The sequence below is a fragment of the Stigmatopora nigra genome, chromosome 18 (genome assembly GCF_051989575.1).
Source record: "Stigmatopora nigra isolate UIUO_SnigA chromosome 18, RoL_Snig_1.1, whole genome shotgun sequence".
Lineage (NCBI taxonomy): Eukaryota > Metazoa > Chordata > Actinopteri > Syngnathiformes > Syngnathidae > Stigmatopora > Stigmatopora nigra.
Window position 1 is genome coordinate 10,706,111 of NC_135525.1, and position 27,654 is coordinate 10,733,764.

The 27,654-nt window shown below is 39.5% G+C and overlaps 1 protein-coding gene across 2 annotated transcripts; it reads right to left on the reverse strand.

The window, feature by feature from the left end:
• Window positions 1-1,627: 1,627 nt before the first annotated feature.
• On the reverse strand, window positions 1,628-26,425 carry LOC144211475 (glutamate receptor ionotropic, NMDA 2C-like). Of its 2 annotated transcripts, XM_077738768.1 has the most exons (17): window positions 26,349-26,425; window positions 23,520-23,871; window positions 20,899-21,256; window positions 19,603-19,701; window positions 15,929-15,994; window positions 15,662-15,850; window positions 14,660-15,000; window positions 13,499-13,613; window positions 12,442-12,653; window positions 11,327-11,495; window positions 9,835-9,988; window positions 9,564-9,689; window positions 8,601-8,830; window positions 7,331-7,491; window positions 6,200-6,387; window positions 5,865-6,097; window positions 1,628-5,273 (listed from the first exon to the last, which is right to left on the reverse strand). In XM_077738768.1, the coding sequence occupies exons 3-17, from the start codon at window positions 21,238-21,240 to the stop codon at window positions 3,759-3,761; spliced, it is 4,140 nt and encodes a 1,379-aa protein (XP_077594894.1). In that variant the 5' UTR covers window positions 21,241-21,256; window positions 23,520-23,871; window positions 26,349-26,425; the 3' UTR covers window positions 1,628-3,758. The 2 variants fall into 2 exon arrangements, with proteins under 2 accessions (XP_077594894.1, XP_077594893.1); XM_077738767.1 differs by lacking the exon at window positions 26,349-26,425 and having other exon boundaries at window positions 23,520-24,081.
• Window positions 26,426-27,654: the final 1,229 nt, after the last annotated feature.

Consider the following 27,654-nt stretch of genomic DNA (forward strand, 5'->3'; position numbering starts at 1 on the left):
TGTGACAGCATGTACAGCCTGTGGCCAAAACAACCTGATTTCACATCTGGACCACCAAGTGGGAAACAGAAGGACATTTTTTTAGCGAGTCTTCAACACACAACGCAAACCTATTTTGAAAGAATTCATCACATCACAAAAACGAAATGTGGAAATGACCAAATTTGGGCGAAACGCTTGAATGCTAACCCCGAATTTCTAACAGTCGATACTGTCAGATTGATTTCCACAGGGACAACAACTAAAATACTCAATTCAGGATACTTTGTTTTGTTTTTTGCACGTTTGTAGGTTAAAAAAGAAACAAATAACGGTAAGACAAAGTAAAACGAAGGCATTTTCTAACCCGTATTCCTTTGGGATGGATTTCTATCTGAGAGCTTTACGTATCTGGTCAAGTATGCCAAGAAAATGAGCAAAAACTCCAATTGGGTTGAGGATAACCAGAGAAGCGTGACTTATCCATAAGATCTTGTGTGTAGGACCCATGTAATAAATACTTTTTGTGGGACTATCTATGAATATTATATAGAAAGATCTACAGGGATCTTGTTGAATTTGCATACCTGTTAAAAGAAAAACATACAAATGCAACATAGCACAAACTCCGAGATGGGAAGCCTATCTTTTGGCCAAAGACACCTTCAAGAGGGATTTCCTCCACTCAAACTCTTTCTCCCTCTCGTATTCAGTCAGGTTTCATTAACACCCCGTCTCGCGAGCCCAGAAATAGACGTGGCGCTCACTTGCCCACCTGTTCTCCACCATATCTCGCTCCCTCCAATCAGAGAGCTCACTTCTTATCTGCCCTTCACAAAGTCAACCCATCGCTCTTCTTCTTTTAATCTGTCGGCGCTCTTTGGCTAACATTTTTCCACATGTGTTATCCATCCCACATGTTGCTATCTTCTGGGATTTGTTCGCATTTTGAGACACTATCAAAATATATTCATGAGAGTTTAATATCTAAGTAATGTTTAATATTTATGTACTGTTTAATACCTAAGTACTGTTGAATATCTAAGTACTGTTTAATATCTATGTACAGTTTAATATCTAAGTACTGTTTAATATCCAAGTACTGTTTAATATCTAAGTACTGTTTAGTATCGAAGTACTGTTAAAAACAGTAGATATTTTGGTATTAAACTCTCTCATGAATATAATTTTGAGAGCTGGTTTCAACAGTACTTCGATATTAAACAGTACTTGGATATTAAACAGTACTTCGATATTAAACAGCAATTGGATATTAAACAGTACTTGGATATTAAACAGTACTTGGATATTAAACAGTACTTGGATATTAAACATTACTTGGATATTAAACAGTACTTGGAAATTAAACAGTACTTGGATATTAAACAGTACTTCGATATTAAACAGTACTTGGGTATTAAACAGTACTTGGATATTAAACAGTACTTGGATATTAAACAGTACTTAGATATTAAATTCTCTCTCATGAATATTATTTTGAGAGCTGGTTTTAACAGTAAACTCTCTGTCACCATTTGACCGGCGACCAATCGTCCGGTCACGGATACGAGGTATCAGATAAGGTTTTCAAAATTTGGAAAAATACACACGGATATGTCATCGTCCAAAAAAAAGGCTCTTTAATTTCTCTAAGTGATTCATTACAGGGTGAGGGCGATGGTTGGTCTAGATAAGAATAACATCTTTAAATCACCTGATTTAAAGTCGCTCGTTAAGCAATCCGAAGTGACGGAACAAAAGCAGAGATGAAATCGGAATGCAAAACAGCGGAACAAGGCGTGCTGAATCGGAAAAATGCGCGTGTTGCTACAATCGTAACAAATAGGCCAACATTACACCGTGTCGGACTGGTGAGTACAAAAAATTAGTGAGCGACTATAAATTCCTAAGGAGATTACACAAAGATCACACACATACATTATATTCATAGCAATATATAAGACTTATAAATAAATAAGAATAAAGTAGTATCACCAGGCCCTTTTGCGCTGTTTTATGGCCTCGCAAAAGAGCCAGTGAAGAAGAGCCCATGTTTTTAGTGAATAAGACACCTCGTGCTGGTCAACGCCGTCCAGAAAACCGTCTTTGCAAGTTGTGATCATGTGGACTGCCTTCGTTAAAGTCGTTCCTTCCAAAATGTCTTGTTTTTAGCTTGAAAAATGTCATCTGATTTCCTTCTGCTTCGTTCTTTTCCCTTTTATTTGGTCTTGGTCAACCCCTGAGGGAAATATTGGAATTTTTAGCTACTGGGTGGAGCTATAATGTCACTCTTAAGGGACTGACTGGCCAAAAAAAAACAATAAACCGTGGTGCTACGTTTGTTTTGTAGTGGGAACTTCTGGCTCGATAAAAAAGGATTTTGTGGACTGCATTTTCTCGCATATAAGCCGTATTTGTCGCAAAAAAAATGCTATCTGACTCAAGGGTAGGGCTTATCTGCGCATAAATTAGACTTGGCATGCTTTACTTGATCAGGGCAACGCCATCTTAGCTAGGGATGACAAATTAAACACACTTCTAGGTTGTAGTGCTCACCTGACTTCCTTATTGAATTTGTTTAATAGGAATGTGTGATCCAGTAGACGATCCTTTCAATTTATGAAGTAATATCCTTGAATTCATTATTAAAACTATAAATATTGAGGTGAAAAATATGAATCAGGGGGTGTATTATACAAAGATTGTAAAATTTATGTATAATATATAAATTGTAAGATTTTAAGGTAATTTAAAGGGTACGGCTTATACGCAGATGCGGCTTATATGCGAGAAAATACAGTACTTGGCAATTCGAGGCTATTGGTAATGTTGTAGTAGTGACGTATACCCTTAAAAAATGGTAAATATTCTTACTTATTTCATATCGCGTGCAAAGTATTCAAAAATATACAAAGTTGGTGTAATCCTTGGAGATGGAATAATATATATGTTTAGTTTTTTTTGTTTGTTTTTGTTTTCCCATACAATAAACTTTACGAAGTATGATTTAATATTAGGTTTAGTTATAATAGGACAAATATATAATTGTAAATGTTTAAAACTGGGAGCTGCGGTAAAGGGGAATATTTGGAAAAATGGTTTTAAGTTAGCATTTAAGATTTAGGGTTGTCATTTTTAGTCTGGCATTGCACCAATTCCCATGAGGGGTCCTTCTGTCATGTTGTTTAGTACAACTTGGACATGTAGTATTTGCTAAATCCTCCAAAAATCGCCAATAATATCAAAGCCAAAAACAAAAAGGCTACGCATCCATGCATTTGTCTTCTCTGCCAGTAACAATTTCAAGTGCTATTTGTACTAAAAATAGCTATCCCACCACCACCACCACTACAAACAAGTTACCTGATGTCTCCTTTGCAGACGTCTCAAAGCGATGATATCATCCTAGAAAAAAAAGCACTACCCTGTCACCAAAAATTCAGGCTATCATTCTTTCTTTGCGTTCCGTTTTTTTTGGCTGACAGTTTGAAAAGATGTCATGCTTTCATCCCCCTCTTCCCCCACAGCTGGTGGTCTCGACACCAAAAGTCTGAATCCCAATCCACAGTCAAATATCAACGCCACGAATGCCACAGCATGAAAACTCTGGTGATACTTCAACCAACGAGTGATTCGGTGTAGACGAAACGCAAGAAAATCCTAAAGAGTAAACAGTGCAGGTCTATTTTGACACTGGGTCTTCTAACAAATCCACTTATCCAACGTTCTCCACAGTGATTCCTTATAAGTTCTCCTTGGCTGTGTTTTTTTTCGGGGGCTCAAACCTCCGACTCCAAACTGGACACCCGTTTCCACGGTTGGAGTATACAAGGACTCCTTGTTGCCCCGCCCAGTCCTCCTTGACTTCCTTGAGTATCCGATCCAGTCTGAGAACTCTGATAGACGCCATAAGCACCGTAGACACTGTCCTGGTACAGCAGGGCCGGTTGCCCCTTGCACCGTCCCCCTCCGCAAGCTAGGAATTGACACACGGGACCGGTCGCTCGATGACTACGCGGGGTCTGGTAGCGGTTCTGCGGGTTGACTGGCGACTGGTAAGGAGGTAGCCCGGGATAGGAGTTTAGATAGTGGGCGTATTGTCTGCTAAGGAGGCTACTAGCTCTCCGTACGGCACCCCGGCTGAAACCGGCACCGTGCTGGACCGCTTCGCCGTATGTCGGCAGGTGGGCGGACTGCGAATATCTCAACCGTTGACCTTTACGCCCAGTGGACCTTCTGTGGTCCTCCCTTATGTGTAGGTAGGCTCGATTCCGTGGCAGGCACAAGTTATTCCGGAGTTGGGCCGGGTTGTGGGCCTTGGGGATTGGCGTGAGGTGGCACGGGAAGAGGTCTGGAAGTGTAGAGGGGGAGTGGCTAGAAAGGGAGGACTGGGATTCGTCCAGCTGGTGGATTTGCTCACTACCCCACGTGGCTTTGAGGAAGGACGAGCGACGGCGCCGGCGTCTTCCTCCTAACAAGACGTCTTCTGGAGGCCAGGATCTGTAGTTGTCCACTAGAGGGCAGGTTCCTTCGACTGAGTAGATGCTATCTACGCTAGGGGCGGAGACGTGGTTGCCCTGGAGGTTGTTGGCTTTTAGTTCGCAGAGGCCGATTTGGTTCTTCTCGTGGTCCTTGTACTTTTTTCGTTCTGCGTCGCCATCCCCGCACTGGAAGCTTTTGGATCTTCGTTTTCTTTGGTAGAGACCCGCTTCCATGTTCTGGTTTTGGGGTAGAGGGACAGGATGGGATGTGTAGATGTCAGGTAGCTGTAGATCAGTGCATGAGATGAATCTGGATTGAGGATGGGGGTCCATGTAGAGTCGACCCGTGGTTTGGTAGTGGCGGGAATAAGAATCGGGTTGAGTCTCGTTGACCGCCAAGTGCGGAGAACTGAGACTGGAGACGGGAAGTGGACGTTCGTAAAGACAAGACGTGGAATGAGTGGGGAGAGTGAATCTTAATGGAGTGGGCCGGTTGGTGTTTTTTTGAGGGGAAACGCTTTCCCGGGGGAAGGAGGTGTGGTTCTCCATGATGTACGCAAAACCTCCGGGCGCCGTTTCGGAAGCCAGGTGGGGGACTCGAACCGGCAGGCCGCCGCCGTGCCGGCTGAAATGCTCAATGGTCTTGGTGGCGTTCTCTAGGGAGCTTTCGACGTTGGCGGAGGAGACCAGCTCCTTGGCGGTTCGGAGCATCTTTAACATGTTGGCTTGGGCATAGTTGGAGGTCAGGTCGGGTTTGGCCAGGTGGGAGAAACGGCCGTGATCTTCCACCCCCTTGAAGCAACTGTAGATACCCTGGAAGAGAAGGACGGTGGAAGGAACTGGGTTTCATTTTGCTCGGACGTTTGGTGGCCGGTCTTTTGGTCGTCGGTCAAATGGTGACAGAGAGTTTACTGTTGAAACCAGCTCTCAAAATTATATTCATGAGATAAAGTTTAATATCTAAGAGAGAGAGTTTAATATCTAAGTACTGTTTAATATCTAAGTACTGTTGAAAACAGTAGATATTTAGATATTAAACTTTCTCTGATGAATATAATTTTGAGAGCTGGGTTCAAAAGTACTTAGATATTAAACAGTCCTTAGATATGAAACAGTACTTAGATTTTAAACAGTACTTAGATATGAAACAGTACTTAGATATGAAACAGTACTTAGATATGAAACAGTACTTAGATATGAAACAGTACTTAGAGATTAAACAGTACTTACATATTAAACAGTACTCAGATATTAAAGTCTCTCTCATGAATATAATTTTGAGAGCTGGTTTCAACAGTAAACTCTCTGTCACCAAAAGACTGGCGACCAAACGTCCAGTCACAACATTCTTGAATTCTATATACAATGATACTTTTAATTCCAAGACACAAAACCAGGCCTTACCCGGCTGATGGCCAATAAGAAGTCAAGCTTGTGCGACTTGTGTAGCGAATGGCGCAGCTTCCAGTAGAGCAGATGCTCCCAGGCGAAGACCAGTAGGCTGAGACCCATCGCCACCAGTAGCATGTAGAAGACCCCCGCCATGTTGTCAATGTCCAGCTTGCTGCTCATCACCTCGTTCTTCTCATTCTGGCAGATACCCGAAAGCCAGACTGTCTCCAGGCGTTGCGTATCCCCTGGAATTAAATTTCAAAACATTGGCGCCTTCCACTACTCGTAATTTGCGTGACTAAAGCGTTTACGGATGGATGTTGACAACAAAAAGCTTTTTTCTTCACCATCGCCAAGGAACTGTAACAGAGCCAAGTCGATGAGCCTCTTCCAGCGAGAGTCTTTCTGAAGAGCGATGCCGTAGCCGGTGGTGGCGAAGACTTTGCCGCTGCCGATGGTAACCAATTTACAGCCTTCGTCTTTGCCCGCCATGTAGTTGAGAACTGCCGCGTCGTAAATGAACGCGTCTAGTTTTCTGTAAGTAGAAAAAGGCCTTGTTTGCCTTCTGGACAAATTTAAAGAGCTGTTACCAGGCAAAGCGGAGAAGGATATTTTAGCAGAGTGGCCCGGAATAGTATTTTTATACAGGACTTAAGGTATAGTACATTTAAAATGAAGAACGAATGGATGAGAGAAACTATAGAAGACTTATCAATCAAATTATTCATTTGATGTACGTATACAAAAACAAAAGGTACTTGATTAAAAAAACAAGATCGACTAACTTATACATATACATATATATACACAGATATACACATATAGATATATACATATATACATATATATATACATATATACATATATACATATATTTATATATATGTACATATATACATATATATGTATATATACATATATACATATATACACATATACACATATAGATATATACATATATATACATATATAAACATATATATACATATATACATATATTTACATATATACATATATACATATATTTACATATATACATATATACATATATAGATATATATGTATATATATACATATATATACATATAAACATATACATATATATATATATACACATATACATATACATATATGCGAGAAAATCCGGTAAGTGAAAATATAAACTAAAAATGATTAAAATGATGAAATATTTCCGCCTATTTCTCTCTCATAAACATTGATCAATCCGTCATTTGAATCTGGCCCGACTCCCCCTCCGCCCACGACATAGACATCACTTTGAAATACAAATGAAGCCCTAGAAGTCTTTTTTTCTGAATCTAAAAATAATCCAGCGCCTTCCTAAAATATGCACTTGTAAAGAAAAAAGGGCCATCAATCGTTTAGTCGTCAAGTGGGAGAGGGCAATTTAAAAATAAATCTTTTGTTGCAAAGACGGGCAGGAAAATAAGTTTAAAAAAAAAAATTAAAAAGCGTACCCGGTTTTGAGGCTCTTGAGCGCCTCCTCCACTCCTTTTTGGTTGTACTTCATCATGTGAGTGTGCATGTCGGGATAGTTGCTTCGGATGTTGCGTTCGGTGCTGCCGTTGGGGACCGTCCCGAAGCGGAAGGGGGGGTAGTGCTCGTGCGGCTTCTGGAACTGCGGGGAGACCAAGGAAACGTGATGACGGAACAAAAAGGACCAGTGGGGAGGAAAGAACGGGGACTGACGGGAGCGGGAGTTTGGGGGAAAAAACTAAAAAAAAAAACAATAAGGAATGCGTGAGTACGAGTCAAAAAACAATGGGAATGAGGGTGAATCCGGGAGGGATACTGAGGAGGAATAAAGGCTGTCGTGGAGCCAAGGAAGACAGATAAGGCACTGTAATCCTATTTGATAGTTTCGTTCTAGTTTTTTTTCATAGTATCAAGACTCAATGGCCGACAAGAATAAGCGCACTTTGGATATCAAAAGGTCAACAGGCTATTTTTAAAACAAAAATATTTATAAGTACATTATAAGTACTGTTTAATTCCTAAGTACTGTTTCATATATAAGTACTGTTTAATATCTAAGTAGTGTTTAATATCTAAGTACTGTGTAATATCTAAGTACTGTTTAATATCTAAGATCTGTTTAATATCTAAGTACTGTTTAATATCTAAGTACTGGTAAATATCCAAGTACTGTTTAATATCTAAGCGCTGTTTAATACCTAAGTAATGTTTAATATCTAAGTACTGTTTAATATATAAGTACTGTTGAAACCAGCTCACAAAATTATATTCATTAGAGAGTTTAATATCTAAATATTTACTGCTTTCAACAGTACTTCGATATTAAACAGTACTTCGATATTAACTCTCATGAATCAACAGTAGATATTTAGATATTAAACTCTCTCTCATGAATACAATTTTGAGAGCTGGTTTCAACAGTACTTAGATATTAAACACTATAGTACTACGTCCGAGCACTACTAATAGTAATGTTTATTGGTGAACCCCAAACAGTATGTCGCTTGTGATTTTGGTAACATTTCAAAGCGCTGTAGTATTTTTCCAATGGATTTCAATAACCTTCAAATGTATCGGCAAAACGTCATGCTCCGATATTTACAGCTCGGCTCAATAAAATCGAGTTTCTTTGGCGCTGACCCGAAGGTTTAACATGCAAGAACTAATGAACAAGGACTAAGACTTAGGCTTTGTTCAGACTGGCAACCATTTGACCCACATGACGGCCTTCAAGCCTTCAAAAGCTCTTACCTTCTTGTCAGATAACCCCGACACGGTGTCGATGTATTGCTCTTGGATCATAAAGGCGGCCAAGTTGGCGGTGTACGAAGCCAGGAAAATGACAGCGAAAAAGGCCCAGATGAGCACCATAATCTTGCTGGTGGTGCCCTTGGGGTTCTCGATGGGTACCGAGTTGTTGAACACAATCCCCCACAACAACCACACCGACTTTCCGATGGTGAAGGTTGGGCCACCTGGATCTGCAAAACAAGACATTCACAAAAAAAGTCAGTGATTTCTGTTTTATGATTAAATTCAGGGAATATTTCCCATGTTTCCCCTATAATCTTAGAAAGCAGGATTTATGGGTGTATGTTAAGCTTCCCTCGCTATGTTTGTCCAAACTGTGTAAGGTAGAACGTTGAATTTTTTTAGGGTGGTCAGAGACAGTTGTCAGATCCTGATTGAATATTTTCACCTTTTCTAAGTATGATTTACAAGTTTTGCCGGGCCATCTGCTTGTAAATCAATAATTGTAGAAGATTTGTACTCATTTGAATGTCCAAAAATTGTCTATCAATCATCATGATTGGAAAACCAGTTAATTCATTGATAGATGAATTTTGGCAGCCTTGTTGGAAGACTATGTCACAAAAATGAGTTTTACCACCAATAATCTAATTTAAAAAAAATAAGAGAAACCTTATACTTGCCTAAAACAGCTCTTCAAATTATCTGTCTTAAACATCTGACTAAAAACAAAGGTCTTTACTCACTTCTTGTTACGAACCGAGCGGGAGTCGCCATCGTCATCCGTCTTAGCTTCGATTACTACACTGACGAACACTAATTAAAAAATGAGGGAGTGACCTTTCGGACCCTGTAGACGCGGGTGTGTTCTGTCAAAAGTGCACGGCGGGATTGATGAGCTGCTGTCGAGTAAGTAAGCCGAATCGGGCCGGGGGATTTATTAATTTTTTTCTTGGGGCTCACCTTTGGCGCTGATCAGGCTACGGTTGTACCCGACCGGACTGAAGTATTCGAACACGAACACGGTGATGGCCACCACGGTCAGGCACATGACGAACATCATCACCCAGACGGCAGGACTGTAAGGCTCTGGGGAGGGAGAGGAGCAAAAAGTGGAAAATGTGGGGGGGAATTTGTGAGTGGCGGGATAAAAAGCTTGCTGGGAAGATTCCCCAGGAGGTGGTGGCGGTTTTCAAAAGTAGGCCATCAAGGGATGGGATGCCTACGTCCTCACCGAGGAAGGCGGATGGGGAGACGGTGCCGTTGCTACGGGCGACCATGACGCTGATTCCCGTCTCCACGAAAGGGACGGAGAAGTCGATGATCTCGGAGCGTTCTTCGTTGATGGTGAGTGAGCCGATGGCCATGTCGGCTCGTCTGTACACAACCTGAATGGACACAGTATGTAAAAATGTATTTTAATAGGAGTTTTCAGGGCATCAACATCTTTTTTAGGACTTATGTAATCAATTGTTTTCCCTCCATAGCCTCGCCAGTTATGTAGAAGCTCGGACGTTTGGTCGCCAGGACATTTGGTCGCCAGGATGTTTGGTCGTCGCTCAAATGGTGACAGAGTTTACTGTTGAAACCAGCTCTCAAAATTATATTATTTAGAGAGTTTAATATCTAAGAAAGAGAGTTTAATTCCTGAGAGAGTTTAATATCTAAGTACTGTTTAATATCTATGTACTGTTTAATATCTCTGTACTGTTTAATAATTATGTACTGTTTAATATCTAAGTACTGTTTAATATCTAAGTACTGTTTAATATCTAAGTACTGTTGAATATCTATGTACTGTTTAATATCTATGTACTGTTTAATATCTATGTACTGTTTAATATCTATGTACTGTTTAATATCTAAGTACTGTTTAATATCTATGTACTGTTTAATATCTATGTACTGTTTAATATCTATGTACTGTTTAATATCTAAGTACTTTTTAATATCTAAGTCCTTTTTTAATACCTAAGTACTGTTTAATATCTAAGAACTGTTGAAAGCAGTCAGAAAATATAGTAATAAGTGTACAAATGTACAAGTGGAATCTACTAATTACTTATTCCTGATTCCATTTCAGTCCAAACCAATCAATTCATCACAAAATTGACCATTACATTTTTCCAGGGCAGAACAAATGAATATTTCCACCCGATTGATAACAAAGTACCGAATGGTGCATTATTTTCCGCCCTTCTTCACGCTATAAGCAGCAAAATGGCTCCCAACGCACACCTGCCTCGTCTCTTTGATGGACTTTTAAGTGGGTCAGTGGTGTGACAGCATACACCCACACATACCCACACGTGGTCCAACACACACACACACTCCCGCATATGGGCCACATCAAACAGCTGCATGTGAAAGCGAGCAGGTGTTTTTCTAGAAAACTTTGCATGTACACCTGCTCCAAATATGGACGCTAGACTACTTTGTAGGTGCAGATTATTATTTTTTAAATACTGTCATTATTCATTGTTAAAACTTGCATAACGAATAATATTGTTTTGTCACTTTAAAAGAATCCTAAAGCTCCCCAAACAGAAGCTTTTGAATCTGTTTTCTTGTGACTGCGAGCTAAATTAAAGATGCAAACGCTTGTTTTTGCCTCCAGGTGGAAAAGAGCAACAACAATCCATGGAACCTGCAGCGTTTTTTTCCCTTTATAAGAATGCTTTTAACTTTCAAAGTCTTTGGCGAAGTTCTTGTGTGAAATGGCTTACCTCGCCGATCATGCCGTTCCAAGTACCGCGAACCAACTTGCCGTGTTTGCCGTTGGTGACCAAGTAGAGGTCGTAAGAGAATTTGATGGTGCGGGAAAGCTTTTTTAGGATATCGATGCAGAAGCCTTTGCAGCATAACTTGGTGTAGGACTCGGAATGGCCGATAATACTGCAAACAAGAGAAGAAAAATACTAATATGTCCACTTCAGTAACAAATTATGTTCAGTATTTGCTGTTTTGGTACCATTTGTGCCAGATACTAAATCCAGAGTTAAAAAATATTGCAGTGGAAGTATAAATTGTATTTTTGGGAGGGATTTTTAAGAATAAGTAACAGAAAAAATAAAAATTGTGGCACGGTGGTGTGGTGGTTTGTGCCTTGGTCACGCAGTTCTAGGGTCGAAGCTTTGATCCCAGGTTGGTCTTCACTGTGTGGAGGTTGCACGCTTGTGTGGATTTTCTCCGGGTAGTATTTAGATTAGGCTAGCATTTAGATTAGATTAGATTAAACTTTATCGGGAAAATGTCATTGTCACTGTAGCAAGAGAATACAGACAGCAAAATATATAAATAAATAGGTCATAAATAAGTTAATAAATAAAGAAATACAAATATTAATATTTATATACGATTAAATAAAAAAAACTAAAAAAACAAATGAACACCTCGCTATGATTGGTTGGCCATATTTTTGAGGATAAGTGGTTAAAAAAATTCTGAATGAATGAAGAAAAACAAAACCAACTATGTATTAGTTATATCTATTAATGCTAAAGGTCTAATGACCATCTCCAAAACTATTTCTGAAGTACTAGCACTTTCTTTATGAAACAAATGACTACTTTTTTTTTAGTTTGGCGCCCTTTCTCGGTCCTGTACACAAAGATGGCTGGCATATCGACTCCTAAGAGGCAGAAGTTCTCCAAACGAGAGCTCGGCGCATCTCATTTGCATAAAATTGCCAAATTTAGATTGGGCTGTGGAGCTTTTTGATCAGCGAAACAAACAAGCCAGCCAGCTCCACGTCTCTTTCGCGCTTGACCTTGCAAACGAATCAAAAACTCTTCTCGAGCGACACGTTCGCGCCAAAGTCCGCGGTGGGGGTGGCGTGTACCTCTCAGAGTGATTGGACTGTCGCCTGCAAGGCACCGTGTTGCGAACACATGTGCCCGTACCCGGGTCCACGTTTTCCACGATGACGAAGGGGTGCTCCTCCAGAGTGGCCACCGTCAGGTGGCGGTCGTCGGTCACGTGTTCCAGAAAGTTTCCGTAGCGTGGCCACACGGGGTAACGCGCCTGTAATATGCCTCGCCTATAGGTGCCAACCTGCAAGGGGAGTGGACACATTAGTATTAAATTCAGTCTGCTTACTTGTTGCTAGGCGGAACACGTGAAAAATTTTATCAATCACTATCGTCTAAATTATATTCATGAGAGAGTTTAATATCTAAGAGAGAGTTTAATATCTAAGTACTGTTTAAATATCTAAGTACTATTTAATATCTAAGAGAATGAGTTTAATATCTAAGTACTGTTTAATATCTAAGAGAATGAGTTTAATATCTAAGTACTGTTTAAATATCTAAGTACTGTTTAATATCTCAGAGAGAGAGTTTAATATCTAAGTACTGTTTAATATCTAAGAGAATGAGTTTAATATCTAAGTACTGTTTAATATCTAAGTACTGTTTAAATATCTAAGTACTGTTTAAATATCTAAGTACTGTTTAATATCTAAGAGAGAGAGTTTAATATCTAAGTAGTGTTTACTATCTAAGTACTGTTTACTATCTAAGTACTGTTTACTATCTAAGTACTGTTTACTATCTAAGTACTGTTTACTATCTAAGTACTGTTTACTATCTAAGTACTGTTTACTATCTAAGTACTGTTTACTATCTAAGTACTGATTAATGTCTAAGTACTATTTAATATCTAAGTACTGTTTAATATCTAAGTACTCTCATGAATATAATTCTGAGAGCTGGTTTCAACAGTACATAGATACTAAACAGTACTTAGATATTAAACTCTCTCATGAATATAATTTTGAGAGAACATAACTATTATCACTAAAAAAACGGGGATTCCAATCATTAATAAGGGGACCAATTGGCCTAGGTATGCCAACTTGACTTATCTTACAATCAGAAAGTTAAATTTCCAGCTACCTTGTCCCACATCCTCTCCCGGTCCAGAGCGACTATAACCATAGCGGGATTAGCCAGGAATCCACGAGTGTTGAACGACAGGTCCTTTTTTTCCCAGGTCACGTTCAACATGTGCCTACACACAAAGTCACACCAGGGTCTTACTTGCAATCCCCCAAAAACTTTAAGCGCATATCACAAGTAAATTTGCATATCCATTTGCACGCTCGCAATCAAGGCTTTCTAATTAAACCTGCCGTTCCCCCGGGAGGCTTCAATCTAATGCCGAGTAGTAACTCATTAGGGAATAATAGGAGGCCGCCGCCGGTGTTGTTTTCCGAGGGCGCCCATTTCCGCCGATTGTGATACGGCGATGGTAGGACGCCGGACGGCACTGACGGATTGGCGCTTGAATTATAAATCAAGGTTAATTTGCATGTTAGGCCACGGGCAGGGGAAAATAAAAAGAATGACTCTTGAGTCGGAGGATTCGGGAAATAAGTGAATCGATAAATAAAAGATACTAGATAAAGACGATTGTAATAATTGGGGCTATTCAAGCACGGGATGAAATACAACAAATTTAAATTCTTACATCTGTCTACATGATCATCACATACTGTGTTTTCTCGCATATAAGCCGTACCCTTAAAATAGTCTTAAAATCGTACATTTCTATTTTAATGCTAATACTAAAATGATCATTATTTCATAGAACGTGCAAAACTTAAAACATAACAAAACAAAACAAAAAACATTTTATCGTATATTAACCGCTTCCAAGTATAAGCCACACCCTTAAAATTGCCAAAAAATCGTTGAATTTGACAATCTCTCGCATATAAGCCCCCCTGTGATTCACAAATTTCATCTACATATTTATAGTTTTATTAGGGAGTACAAATATGTTACTTTGAAGGGAAAATCTTAAGAAAAATCATCGTACATGGTATTTCTGAGATACTCTAAGTATCATATGAGCGTTTTATCTGTTTATCTCTTCTCTATTTTGAAATAAATGACCTTATCGGCCACATTGTCTTACATTACGGCAGTTCGTCTTAGTCACCTTGGAATTTTGTCTATGTCAAGTCTAACTTATGCGCAGATAGGCCATACCCTCGATTCAGTCATCATTACTTCGAGCGCCAAATACTCCGAACATACAACTTCAAAGCGTACCTGAATAGCGTGTTGTTATCAGAGTATTTTGCCAGCTTGCTGCAGTCGCCGAGTCCCTCTGGAAGGAAGCCGAGCTGCTTCTTGAAACTCTGAGCGCCTTTAGCCACGATGGCCACGCCCTCCCGCACCCTCTGCCGCAAACTCTTGCGCCACTGTTCCGTGATGACGCCGATGACGCCCACGGGGAAGCTGGCGGGCGGCGGTACTTCGGGGTTCCCAACGGCCAAGCTGGGAACGATCCAGATGTAGCCCGGTCCCACTAGGCCCACTTCCGTGGCTTGGTGGAAGAGGAAGTGCGCCTCTTCGAGGGAGCAGTACACCATGAGCACCTGGGAGTCCACCTGAAGGCAATGCGCATTAATCTCTGTCCCAGTAATTTCCACCCACCCACAACCCGGATCCTCCACTGGAACCCGACCGTTTGGTCACCGGTCTTTTGGTCGCTGGTCAAATGGTGAGAGAGAGTTTACTGTTGAAACCAGCTCTCAAAATTAGATTCATGAGAAATAGTTTAATATCTAAGAGAGTTTAATATCCAAGTACTGTTTAATATCTAAGTACTGTTGAAACAAGCTCTCAAAATGATATTCATGAGAAAGAGTTTAATATCTAAGAGAGAGTTTAATTTCCAAGTACTGTTTAATATACAAGTACTGTTGAAACAAGCTCTCAAAATTATATTCATGAGAGTCTAATATCTAAATATCTACTGTTTTTTAACAGTACTTAAATATTAAACAGTACTTGGATCTTAAACAGTACTTGGATATTAAACAGTTCTTAGATATGAAACTCTCTCTTGGATATTAAACAGTACTTAGATATGAAACTCTCTCTTGGATATTAAACTCTCTCTCATAGGTATTAAACTCTCTCTCATAATTTTGAGAGCTGGTTTCAACAGTAAACTCTCTGTCACCAAAAGACCGGCGACCAAAAGACCGGCGACCAAAAGACCGAGCACCAAACCCAACGAACAGCTAAGAGAATATAACAACGTACCTGTTGTAGAATGCGCCTGGTCCTCATGTCATTGGCCCCAACGGACATCTCAATGGACAGGGTGTCCTGGAGATGCCAATTGAAGTAAGACGTATCCGTGTAGGCCTCAACGATCTCCACAAATGTTTCGTATCCGGGCAGCAAGCTGGTGATGATGGCAAACTCGCCCCAGTCGTATTCCTCCATGAGCTAACAGTCAAAGTCAAGACGGAAGAATGTCATTAGGCATTGAACCTTCTGGTCCTAGTTCCCTTGAGCCGTGTATACCTTGAACATGCAGAGGACTTGCTGCTCCAGAGAAGCCCCCATCTGCAGGAACGAAGATCCCTCCGCCTACCGGGAAAACCAGAGTTTTATGTTTTTTTGTTGTCACTGGTTCGTTGATAAAAAGTAGCGAAGGCGCCTTGTGTTAAACTGTCAGAAAGCCTTTTGGGAGATGACTCTCGGGGGGCTCGTTTCCCAGGGCGAAGAGCTGTCATCTTCACGTTCCCCCTCCAAACGCAAACCACCCCACCCCTCGTCTTCCAGAGCTGCGAGCATGGGGAATAGCGAAAAACTCGCCGTCATTCAATTTAATCTCAGTTTGGGCCGTAAAAATAGCGTCTCAGACCAAAAAAAACTCAATTGTGAAATGTAAATGCCTGTTTATGATGCGTCACTAAACTTAAATATATTTTATTGAAATTTATTTTAGGATTAGATAAGATTTATGTGATAGATTTGGAGAAATTGATAGAAATTCTGACCATTGTCAAGAGTTTTTGCACCAAAAATGAGGCAATGCATCTGATTAGGTCACTGTTTCTGTTTTGGGGTATTTATATCTTTATTTATTTGTTTATTTTTAATGGGACAGTTTGACCTGTTTTCTCCATTTGTCTTGATGATGGTTCACTTCTGACTTTGCGCCCCGAAAATGAGGCCAACCCCCAAACGAAGCCCAACGGTATTCCTTCCACGAGAGCGTTTTTCCGGGCTATGAAACTTCATTAATTAAAAGGCAACGTGCCTACAGACTTCAACTTGTTGGCCTGATATTTTGACAGGCGGCATACGGCTGACTGTAGTTACACCGACCTTAAATGGACAGTAAAACCGCCGATTTAAATTGAAATGTACGATACAGTACATCTTTTCCTTGAGACGTTTTTGCCTATTTAATCTTGACAAACGTCAAATTCTCACATACTGAATTTTACTGCACTGGTTTCCTCAAAAAACATGGTTTGGGAACCTTTTTAGACGAAAAGAGCCAAAAAGTATTCATATTTTCCAATGTTATTTCTTGTGAGCCATACTACGAATTTAAAAGTCAAAATACATCCGTTTTTTGGTAATTTCACTACTTTTAAAGTGTAATAAAATGAATATTTTTTAAAAGATTCTTATATGCTGTTGCTAATCAATGATGAGATTCGTTCCAGAAGAGTCTACTGCAAAAAAAAATGAAGATTAAAGCAGTTCTAGATGTAATATCTCTAAAATATGTTCCCCGACCCCCAAACCAAGTATAAAAAACTACTTTCCAAGCAAATCCAGTTAAAACCATCATCCAGGATTACCAAATTCCAAACCCTAGACCTCAAAAACTTCAACCCAACCCTAAAACCCGAATTCAAAACCATCCAAGACCTTAAATCGCAATCAAAAAATCATGACCGTCTTCCCATAACGAGTAAATAAAACCACCATCTGATTAACAGAATCTAAAAACTCTTGCATAATGGATCTCCTCAGTTTATTCCATCTATAATAATGATTGCCTAATGACATTCTTGTATTAAAATATCAATTTGATTAGCTCGTGACATCTTAAAAAGCAGTTCTTGAAATAGACCCTATTGGACAAAGGGTACCTAAAGAAATGTCTGGCAAATGTCGAAGGTTTAGTACACATTTCACATCTGGATGTTTTGCCTTTAAACAAACACAAAACCCGGACTTATGAGACATCCTCCATGACGGATGCTGGCTATTGATAATCAACTACTATTGAGAAGACTAGAATCAACCCTCCCACCTGCAACATTGTCTCCAGCACCCTCTTTTTCAGTCCCGGTTTATAAAGACATGAATAGTGAAAGAACGGGACAAAACCGGTCCGATTAATAGAGCCAGTGTTGCATTTTGGGAATTTTTGGGGTGACGGATAAGAGCTACGGGGATCCGAAGTCTCCTGAAGGGTCTCATTAAGGGTTTTTAATGGAGTCCTGCAGCTTGAGGGGGGGAAAATGGCCGAGCAGGTGTGTCCTTAATTGAATTGAAGACACAAGAGGGTGAGGGAAAAGTTGAACACGGTATCCAAAAATATGTATTAGTCATAGAGCCATTCAAAAGTAAGTGGCCTCCTACTTTACGTACATATGGTACTCAGAAAATACCAGAAAACCTTTAAAACAAACTACTAAACCTGAAATACACACATATTACATACATTTTTGTAAAATATATTTCTAATTTCTAATGAATAAATAAAACAGAATATTGCATTGTGTGGTAATCTCAGACTTAGTCAGCAGAATGTCCCTACCTTGTGGACTTCCAATATGTGGTTCCAGTTTTTTTAACTAGATCTACAATGTCTTCTGTGTCTGGTTTACTACTACAACCAAAAAAATTCCCAAATACAAGTTAAAATAAACTTCTAACCGAACCTAAACCAAACCAAATAAAACATCTAACCTCATCTTTGATTGGTTGATTTAATTGAGAACCTTAATTTACCTTAATCCTCCATTTTAAACCTTAAACCTCAACAATTCCTTGAAAATTTCCCACAAACTTGAATCACTATTTAAAACCTTCCCCAAAACAACTTCACCCGAACAAAAAAACCACACATTTCCACCTTTTAAACCCTCGTTTAAAACCCTATCCATCCAACCTCTCACTGTAAACCACATTATTTCATCAAAATCCTAAATTAAAATATAATTCAAGGCCTACTTTTCAACCTGATGGCCGATTAACTCAAATAACAACTGCTTCTCCCGCTATTATTCTGAGAGAATGTTTGTGTATCTATACGTGAGAGCGAACGCTAAAAATATAAGGTGTTGATGACGGATGATGCTTAGAAAATGAGATGAAGATGTGTGAGTAGATGAAGAGTTTCTTGCTTCTAAAACCAGAGCAAGAACTCCAAAACACCTGATTATGGTGTCAGCTTTCTCGCCTTCATCCACCTTGAAATGATCACATGCTCAAGAGAGATGGAGGAGCCCCTTCATCCTTGTTTTTCCCCCCCAAGTCGGTTTTCTTCAAGCTTCCCCAGATTAGAAGATGGGGAATGAGGTCAAAGGCTGACGTTTGCTAGCTTCATCTAACGTCATCCCTTAAAGTGTCAATGTTGTATCTTGCTTAATTTCATGTTTGGGAGATCTTAATGTTTCATTGACTGGAACGTTTGGACTTTGGAAGATATGAAAATGACTTGTATGAAAAGATGACCCAGTAAAAAAATTATATGAATTGAAAATATATTGTTTGGAAAGTTTAAACGTAGTTTGTAAGACTGACAATGGTTTGAAACCAAATGATAGTCTTGAAATCCCCATTTGGAAACATTAGTTTCCTATTTATATTTTAAATTGGTGCGTACTTTGACATTTTAGGCGAGTTTATGAAAGATTGAAGTGGTTAAGGTAGGAAAGAAAAAGGGAAATGGCCAGAAAAGCGGAAAACGCTACCAGAACGTCTGGAAAAAAAGCAATTATTGGAAATTGATGCGTACATTTGATATTTTACGCATGTTTATGGAAGATCGAAGTGGTTTGGGTAGGAAAGAAAAAGGGAAATGGATCAAAAAGCAGAAAACGCTACCAGAACATCTGGAAAAAAGTATGGAATTATAGGAAATGGGTGCGTATATTTAATATTTTACACGAGCTAATAGAAGGTTGAAGTGGTTCGGGTAAAAAAGGGAAAAAATTGATGCCTACCTTGTAGGGGATGACCACAGCCGAACCACCACTGATGCCCACAATCGGTAGCGCCGTCTGCGTTGACAGGAAATCAAGAATTTGTGCTACCTCAGCCACCTGAAGAACACAGAAAGAAATTTCATTGAAAATTGCGTCAATGAATCTCGGCCCTGGATCAATTCCCTCAATGCCACCATCGTCATAAAAATGGCAGATTGATAGCCAACGTTGTCCTGAAAAGACGAGGACGCTTGACGTTTCGGTTAAACCGACATTTGTAGGTTTTCATTTGACGATGAACTTTGCAATCGTGAAAAAAATCAGACTTACTCACATTTCCCAGCATGCCTCGAAGTCCACTACGTAAAAAATTTGCATAATTCTATACGAGATAAACCTGCAATTTTTCTCTCTCTCACCGTTCCATTTTTTTTCCTCCTTTATCTTTCACTTTTCTATTTTCTAACCCTACTGATAATACCCAAGGGCAGATCGTCATCTTGTTTTAAAAGAAGCATTTAGCGGTCATGTTGCTATTTTGGAAGGTATTCCCAAAACGCAGTACTCTGAGAACAATTTCCAACGATAACTTGACGTGGAAACCTGGAATACTCGTCTAGACAAGCTGGTAATATCCTTTTTTTGGGAGAAAATTGGCAAGACTGTTGTCATGTACCATTAAATAGATTGCACCCGAGGCATTTGTCTATAGTACCCATAGTAAAAACCATATCTGTTTGGATGTGTTGCGGTAAAGTTGGACATTTTTGCATGAAAATGAAGCAGTATGGGAATAATCTCGAGGAAGACCACCATCTAAAAATCTTTTAACTTAAAACTATATTAACAATAGTCCTTGTCATCAAATTTTTTCCATTAAAAATTACATAAACCACCCAATTTATTCCAAAATCCAATTTTTTACACTGACTAATGTCCCCAAAATTTAATGTCTGCGGACTCTGAACATATTCTTGTTCAAGTGATGCAAAACAATAAATGCCTTGTTTTTTAATCGCATAATTTCATAACTTTTCTCCAAATTTGACCTAAATCGCCCAATATTACGCAAAAAAAACATTATGTCGCCAAAACTGAATGCCCCAAAACCAACCAATTTTGAAAATAAGCCAAAATATGCCTGTTTCCCAATTTGAATCTTGCAATAATATCCTCTATAATTTAACCCTGTAATAGATCAATTTTAATGTAATTATTTCTATGTTCCCCTCTGAAAATTACATTGGACGACTTCTTATCATTTTCCCTGATCTGAAAAACCAAAAACCTGAAAACAAAAACTCCCCGCCTCACCTCCGAACTGTCCCCAGATCCAACATCGTCCTCAAAAACCACACCATGCAGTTTCTCCGTGGCCATGGTATCGCAAAGTCGGGTGAGTAGGTCTCTTGGGTTAGTATCATTGACCAGGACGGTCACCGGGTTGACCACCACAGGCAGGTCCACAAAGTTATCCCCACTCAACCGGCCGCGGACCTCCCTCTGGTAGCTAGAACCGCTGAAGACCACCGCCACGTTGATGGACGAGTGAAGGAGGAGAGGCCGGGCGAGGAAGGGTACCGGGGACGCCATGAGGAGGATGAGGAAGAGCTGGCTCCGAGGAGAAGGTTCAGATTTTCTCCTGGGAGAGGCCATGTTGGCACCCTACTGCCTGTAAAGACGAGACAATATGTCATAGAGTCAACTTTATTTCAGGAGTACCCTTACCCTATTTTCTGGAGTATTTCCGGAACAATATCGATATGAAAGGTAAAAAAATAAATAAGCGTAGGACAATTTGAATCAAACTGTTATCATCATGTTTTACAATAACTATAGCATAATGAAAATTAGTTTATCTTTGTGTTTGGGTTCTTCTTCGGGTGTTTTACAGTCAGCAATTGCATCCGTGACCGGATGTTCGGTCGCCGGACACTTGGTCGCCTGGACATTTGGTCGCCCGGACGTTAGGTCGCCCAGACGTTTGGTCACCGGACGTTTGGTCGCCTGGGTGAATATAATTTAGAGAGCTGATTTCAACAGTAAAATCTGTCATGTTGTCAAACGTCCGGTGACCAAACGTCCGGCAACCATACATCCGAGTACCCACTATGCACTCTTGTTACCAAATTCTTCTGGTTGAATCAAGATGGCGGAAGCCGTAGCAATGATGTGAATTTTGAGGCATTTAAATTGGAAATTTGGTTCTTTTCCAAAATAGTTGCTTCCCAAAATGATTTGATTAAATTTTTTTGATGATTTCCAGAGTTTAGGGAGGCTGTCTGTCCTCCAGGAAGCTTTCCAAAGGCTAAATATCGTATTGTGTCATTGATTATTTCAACCCCACCATTTACATGTGTCTTTAATCCAATATCTTTTTGAAGATATCAATAAGCTTTGATACGGCACAGGTGGGCTCTCTCCAAGCCAATAAAGAATGGCCACGGACTTTGTCTTTGATAGACCGAGCGAGTGTCGGCAAAGGCCGTCAGAGACCTCTGAGATAATTAACAACGCCTTTGATTCAAAGCCAGAGCCGAGCGGGTTAAGCGCGTTCTCGCTACTCTTGGCGGCCTATCAATCATTCATCTTAATAAGGTTTTCATGCTGCCGGGCTTTTGAGGTGCAAGGCGCCAAAACAAAAGCGCCGGTTATTAGTCGGGAGATGGCTTCGGGAGGGTCGCGCTCGGAAAAAAGGGGTCTTTGCTTTTAGATTCCGCTTTTTTTACAGTGACAACCGCGAACATTGAAAATGAGCAAAATTTCCGGACCGCTTGGTCTTAAACGGGGTTGTCAAACTCAGTTTGGTTGCCGGGATACTCAAGTGAATGCTTACCAGATCTTACTGGTTTATTTTTGGCCCTAAAAGTTCACTTAAATGTGACAGATGGGTGGGGTCAGCACAAGATAGGATACATACAAAAAAGTGCATCCGTTAACAGTACATATGAAACATAAACCGAAAAAAAGTATTATTAACATACTCATCAGTCATCATTAAAGTCAAAAGTATAAAGTACAAAGTCAAATCTAAAAGGAATGTATTAATAAATATTAAAATGTCATTTAAAAAAAAGATAGAAGGGCTGTAAAACACGAAAAACTATTAGAAGTGGACAGATTTGTATATTTTGGTTCGTATTTTTTTTTGGTTCGTATTTTTTTGGTTCCTATTTTTTGGTTCGTATTTTTTGGTTAGTATTTTTGAGTATTCTTTGGCGAGTGCGACTTATCTTCCGAAAAATACGTTGTATGGATAGTATGCTAATATACTTTAAAAATCAGGTTCTGGACATATTGTACTAAATTGAAACTACAAAATTAAAACTAGTTTCAGTGGGTGAATGTATCTCAAAAATTTTCTCCCATCTTAGACGAAAAATATAAAGTATTAAAGGTTTTTCTGACATTCAATCTGGATTGTTTGGTCTCTTGTACTTTCTATAGTTTGGTAAGTATCCCCGGGTTCAAAGGGAGGGATTATTAAATCCCCAAAAGATTTCCGTGACAGCAGCACTCTTAGTGTCAATTTTTCTTTGAGTGTCAGAAAGCCAATTGTCCCCCTCCAAGTCACTCATCTTTTGCATCTGCCAACGATTTCCTGTAAAGCTGTCAAGTCGTCACGGGTGGCACCGGCGGGTGAGTGAGGGCGGGTTACCGCTTAAATGCTAATTGTGAGAAATGTTCCTGGCACGTACTAATGCGTTCTGCCATTCCGTGCTTTACGGTGACACTATTTATGTATTTCAATCAAGAGTTTGTTTATTCGTCAAAGAGATATCGAGTAAGTCAAATCTATGTTCATTGATTTCAGGCAGAAATAGAACAATATGTGCAATATTAGAATATGTGTCTTGGCCCAATTAATGTTGGGGAACACTCGTCTTAAAGTAGGCTACGGTGTTGTGTCAGTGTCACTATGTGTGGACACTCACTTAGGGTTCTCGCGGCCATCCAGCAAGCTCCGTTCCCGACATGGATTCCTTTCCTGGATGGTCCGATGTCAGAATCAGGTGGTGGTCTTCCAACGTTGGTGATTGATTGTTGTTGTGGGATTTTCAGTATGAAGATGAACTGGATACAGTAGGAAGAATCTTTAGTAGAAAACTCCAGTTAGTACCTTCCTGGCTTGTTTGTTTCTCCAGTACAAGCTCTCCTGATCCCGGATCAGCTTAGTTTCGGTCCCAGTTGTTGGTTTCTCCAGAGAAAGGTCTCCTGATCCAGTTCTTGGTTACAGCTCAGCTCCATAGGGTTTGAGTCTGGGGAAAAGTTTCCCATGGTGTACTCCTCCAGGAAAGAGAAGATGTCAAGACCAGGTAAAACATGGGGGAATCAAACAAAACTAGTCCAGGTAATGACATTTGGAAAAAAAGTGCATATCTTGCTGTTAATTTTTGCTCTTTTGGTTTATATTTTGTGTGCCGTAATCCCGCCAGGTTCACCGATTCATCTTTTTGCTCCACATGCTCCGTTAGAGGAGGGGGCTGCATGTGAGTGGCGATAATAAAAGTCTGAAGATTTAGGTGGCTGGCTCTTTCCCCTCCCCCTTTTTGCCGCTCACTCTGATCTGCTTTCCTCACCACGATACACCTTTTATGATTGCCCCCGCCTCCAATAAATCGGCTTCATATCTCGCTCATTCAACAGGTCCCAAATGAATGCCGCCATTAGGAATACTGGACCACAAATACTGATCTAAAATTGTATATTTCACTCTATTTGCAAGGTTCTGATTCCAATGAAAAATTACTTACCGCGCATATAAGCCGCAATTTGTCACTAAAAAAGATGACTGAATCGAGGGTGCGGCTTATATGCACATAAATAGCCATGTACAATGATTTTTCCCTTGAAACTAACACATGTTTACTCCCTATTATTGTAAAATTGTGAATCAGGGCGGCTTCTTCAAGAAAAATTGTGAACGATTTTAAGGCAATTTTAAGGTAAGGCTTATACGTGGATGCGGCTTATATGCGAGAAAACACGGTATATAAGTCTATATGCAAGATAGCTTTTGATTACAATAATTTTTTTTTCTAGTGTACCAATAGTGGAACAAAAGCAATCTTCGAGAACAACATGAGGAATATATTGACTCCAATTTTCCTTCATGCTCTTTATACTCGCATTTAGAAGCTTGACATGACATTTTACGTGTGACAACCATTCAACTTTTGTCAATCGCTCAATATCCAAGACATGGAAGGACATTGCCAACATACCGTTTGACCTTGTCTCAAGACATTTGACATATTAGCTCGATCACCTGACCCATATATTGTCCTCATCACGACTCTGAAAATCAATAGCGTTCTGACAGACCTTCAAGCTTTGTTCAAAGTCATTTGAAAAAAAATGATATCCAATTAAAAACAACAACAAAACTAATACAATGCCATTCAATTTTGGCCTTCACGACAGTCAAAAATATTTCTAACACGCAAATGTCTTTGTTTAAGGATGAAAAACTGCAAAAAAAGCCAATCCATCTCCAAGAAATAAATAAATAAAAATACACACAATAGCGAAGAAAAATCAGATCTTATCGAGTGTCTTCATGGTGACAGATGAACACGTTTTTTTGTCTTTTTTACGCCTGTCAAGACGGCGCCGTCTGACGGGAGTTTTTGATGGTTTTTAAAGAGTCACTTCTGCTGATGAAAGCTGGGCAACGTGGTCAGGTGACAAGCCTTTTTAAGCTATAAATATGCGCACGGCAGCTGAAATAGAGCATTTCAATTGAGGTGACTCAGGTGTACCGGATTCTGATTGTACAGCCACTTTAACACAACAACAAAATGTTCATTTGGGTGATGAACAATAAGAATGAATCTTATTTTGCAGGTTTTGAATCATAACACACCTTTTTGCTTATATTTCTCCACTGATTAATTAAAGAGGAGTTGTGTCAGCGCTATCGTCAGCAACTTCAGCGGCGCTCGAAGCTAAAAACAAATACTCCGACTGTCAAAATGAAATCCGATCCTGCTTAGACGAAGAGTTAGCCACTAGCTAAAAGGTAGAAAGCTAATATTAAAAGTCAATAAAGTCATGCATCGGCATATTTCTCCTTTTGCGAGGTCGGGGGAAGTGTTCCGTCCGTGTTCAACCTTCTGCTGTCCACTAGAAGGCGCTACAGAGCCATAACAGACAAGATCAACAGACTCAAGACCTGTCACCATACTTAACTCAAGTTCTGGACCAAAGACCTAATGAAGACTTATTACTACTACTACTCATACTACTTATTTACTTACTATTTATTATCATTACTATATATTGCTTGTCCAGGTTTGTTTGTTTATCGTTTTCTTAACATCTCCAAAACCATGGAACTCCAAAGACTACTTCACTACTTCTGAGGGACTATGTGGTAACAGTCTCAGTCTGCAGAAAGTTGTACCTTGTGGAAATCCTGGGTGTGGCTCCAGTTTTTTTTAAACTAGGTCGACAATGTCTTCCAAGTCTTGTGTCTGTCTTGCTACAATAACAAAGAAATTTCCTGAATACGGGATGAAATAAAGTTCTAATCCACTTTTCTACTCATCACACGATAAAGTCAACGAATATACACTACCATTCTATTCAATTCAGTTTAATTTAAGTCAAAATTGAACCCTTGATCTGCACTGGACTGATATTAAATTGGAAGACAATTAGCCTAATGTGAACCTTTGGAATTCAGATGGATTTCTTAAGAAAACTGGACTGGTTTATTACTATGAAAGGAAGAAAAAATGTAAGTCCAATCGGTCAAATACCTTTTCCATGTTGCACCTTGACAATATCAGCAACGGAGTAATTGTTTGTGTGGTATCAGCAAACTATTCTTCTATTCTTGTGCCTGTAAAAAAACAGTCCATTGTTAAATTTGCAGATGAAATCATGTTTAATAAAACATTTATCTGATTAAATCCAAATGATTGTATTCCCAGAGAAGGAAAGAACTGGAAAAAGTACTGATAAGATCAGTTACAAGGTCTCGATCTAAAACACTCGGTATTGAGGACTAAGAATAGTGAAAAGAGGAACAAGACTTCCATCTGTTGGGGTTAGTTAGACATTGCATCAGATAGCTACACTCATCCTATTGGCCCTGTGAATTTTCTCTACATTTTCAAATATAAAAACTGTGGACAGATTGTGTGATGTGCAAAATATGTAGATACATTTTAACATTTCTTAATACATTCCTTTACTTACTTTACATTGTACTTTATACTTTTGACTTTAATAATGAGTGGAGAGTATGTTAACAATACTTTTTTCTGTTTGTTTCATATGTACTGTTAACGGATGTACTTTTTTATATGTATCATATCTTGTGCTGAACCGGGTTCATCTGTAAAAATTTTAAAGTCAATGTGGCAAAAGTTTGCCCACCCCTGGTCTAACCATAACTTCAAATTGCATAACCACACTTTAAAATCTATCAAGTCCTGGTAAAACTATAGTAAACAGTCTCCAAAAACACAACCAGATCCACAAAAAAACGTTTCTTATTGGTTGAGTTCCGATTTATAAATCATTTTACACCAAGACATGAAAAGTGGATTACAGAAAGATGACTTTGACAAAGTTACCTGAAAGTAGCACCTTCACGATCTGTTAAGTGTGTGTGGAGGTGTGTGTGTGTATGTTTGTCCTTTCACATCCGTTACGTCACAGAAGCTGTGAGTCAGCTCCCCGTCTGCCTTTAGTCACTCATCCACCGGTTGCCTGGTTACTAGAGAGTGGGGAAAGTTTCCCATTGCCAATTTGTTTCCATAGATAGATAGCGGCCTTATATTTATTCAGTGACCCAATAACACATGTGTTTGTGGATCATCTAATGGACAAAAGCTGACAAATCAGTATTAGAACATCCTGTTGTTAAAGCAGGAGAAGACATGTGAGTGTGTGTCCTGGCTTTCAAATTAGGACAACCAATGGGCCATGTACACTTTCCTACTTCCATTTTTTGCTACTGTCGTTTACATATGGTTTCTGTGAATGGTTAGCTTGGTTAAATTAGTGTACCCGTGCGGAAGTATCTTGACACTATGGTCATATTTATTAGTAGTAAAT

Excerpts from the sequence above, each read along its gene's own strand:
- LOC144211475 (XM_077738768.1), bottom strand. The coding sequence starts at position 21,240 with ATGGCCTCTCCCAGGAGAAAATCTGAACCTTCTCCTCGGAGCCAGCTC. Across the intron at positions 15,995-19,602 it reads CTGTGGTCATCCCCTACAAG|GCGGAGGGATCTTCGTTCCT; the intron begins GTAGGCATCAAT and ends TTTTCCCGGTAG. Across the intron at positions 7,492-8,600 it reads CGGGGTTATCTGACAAGAAG|TTCCAGAAGCCGCACGAGCA; the intron begins GTAAGAGCTTTT and ends GTCTCCCCGCAG.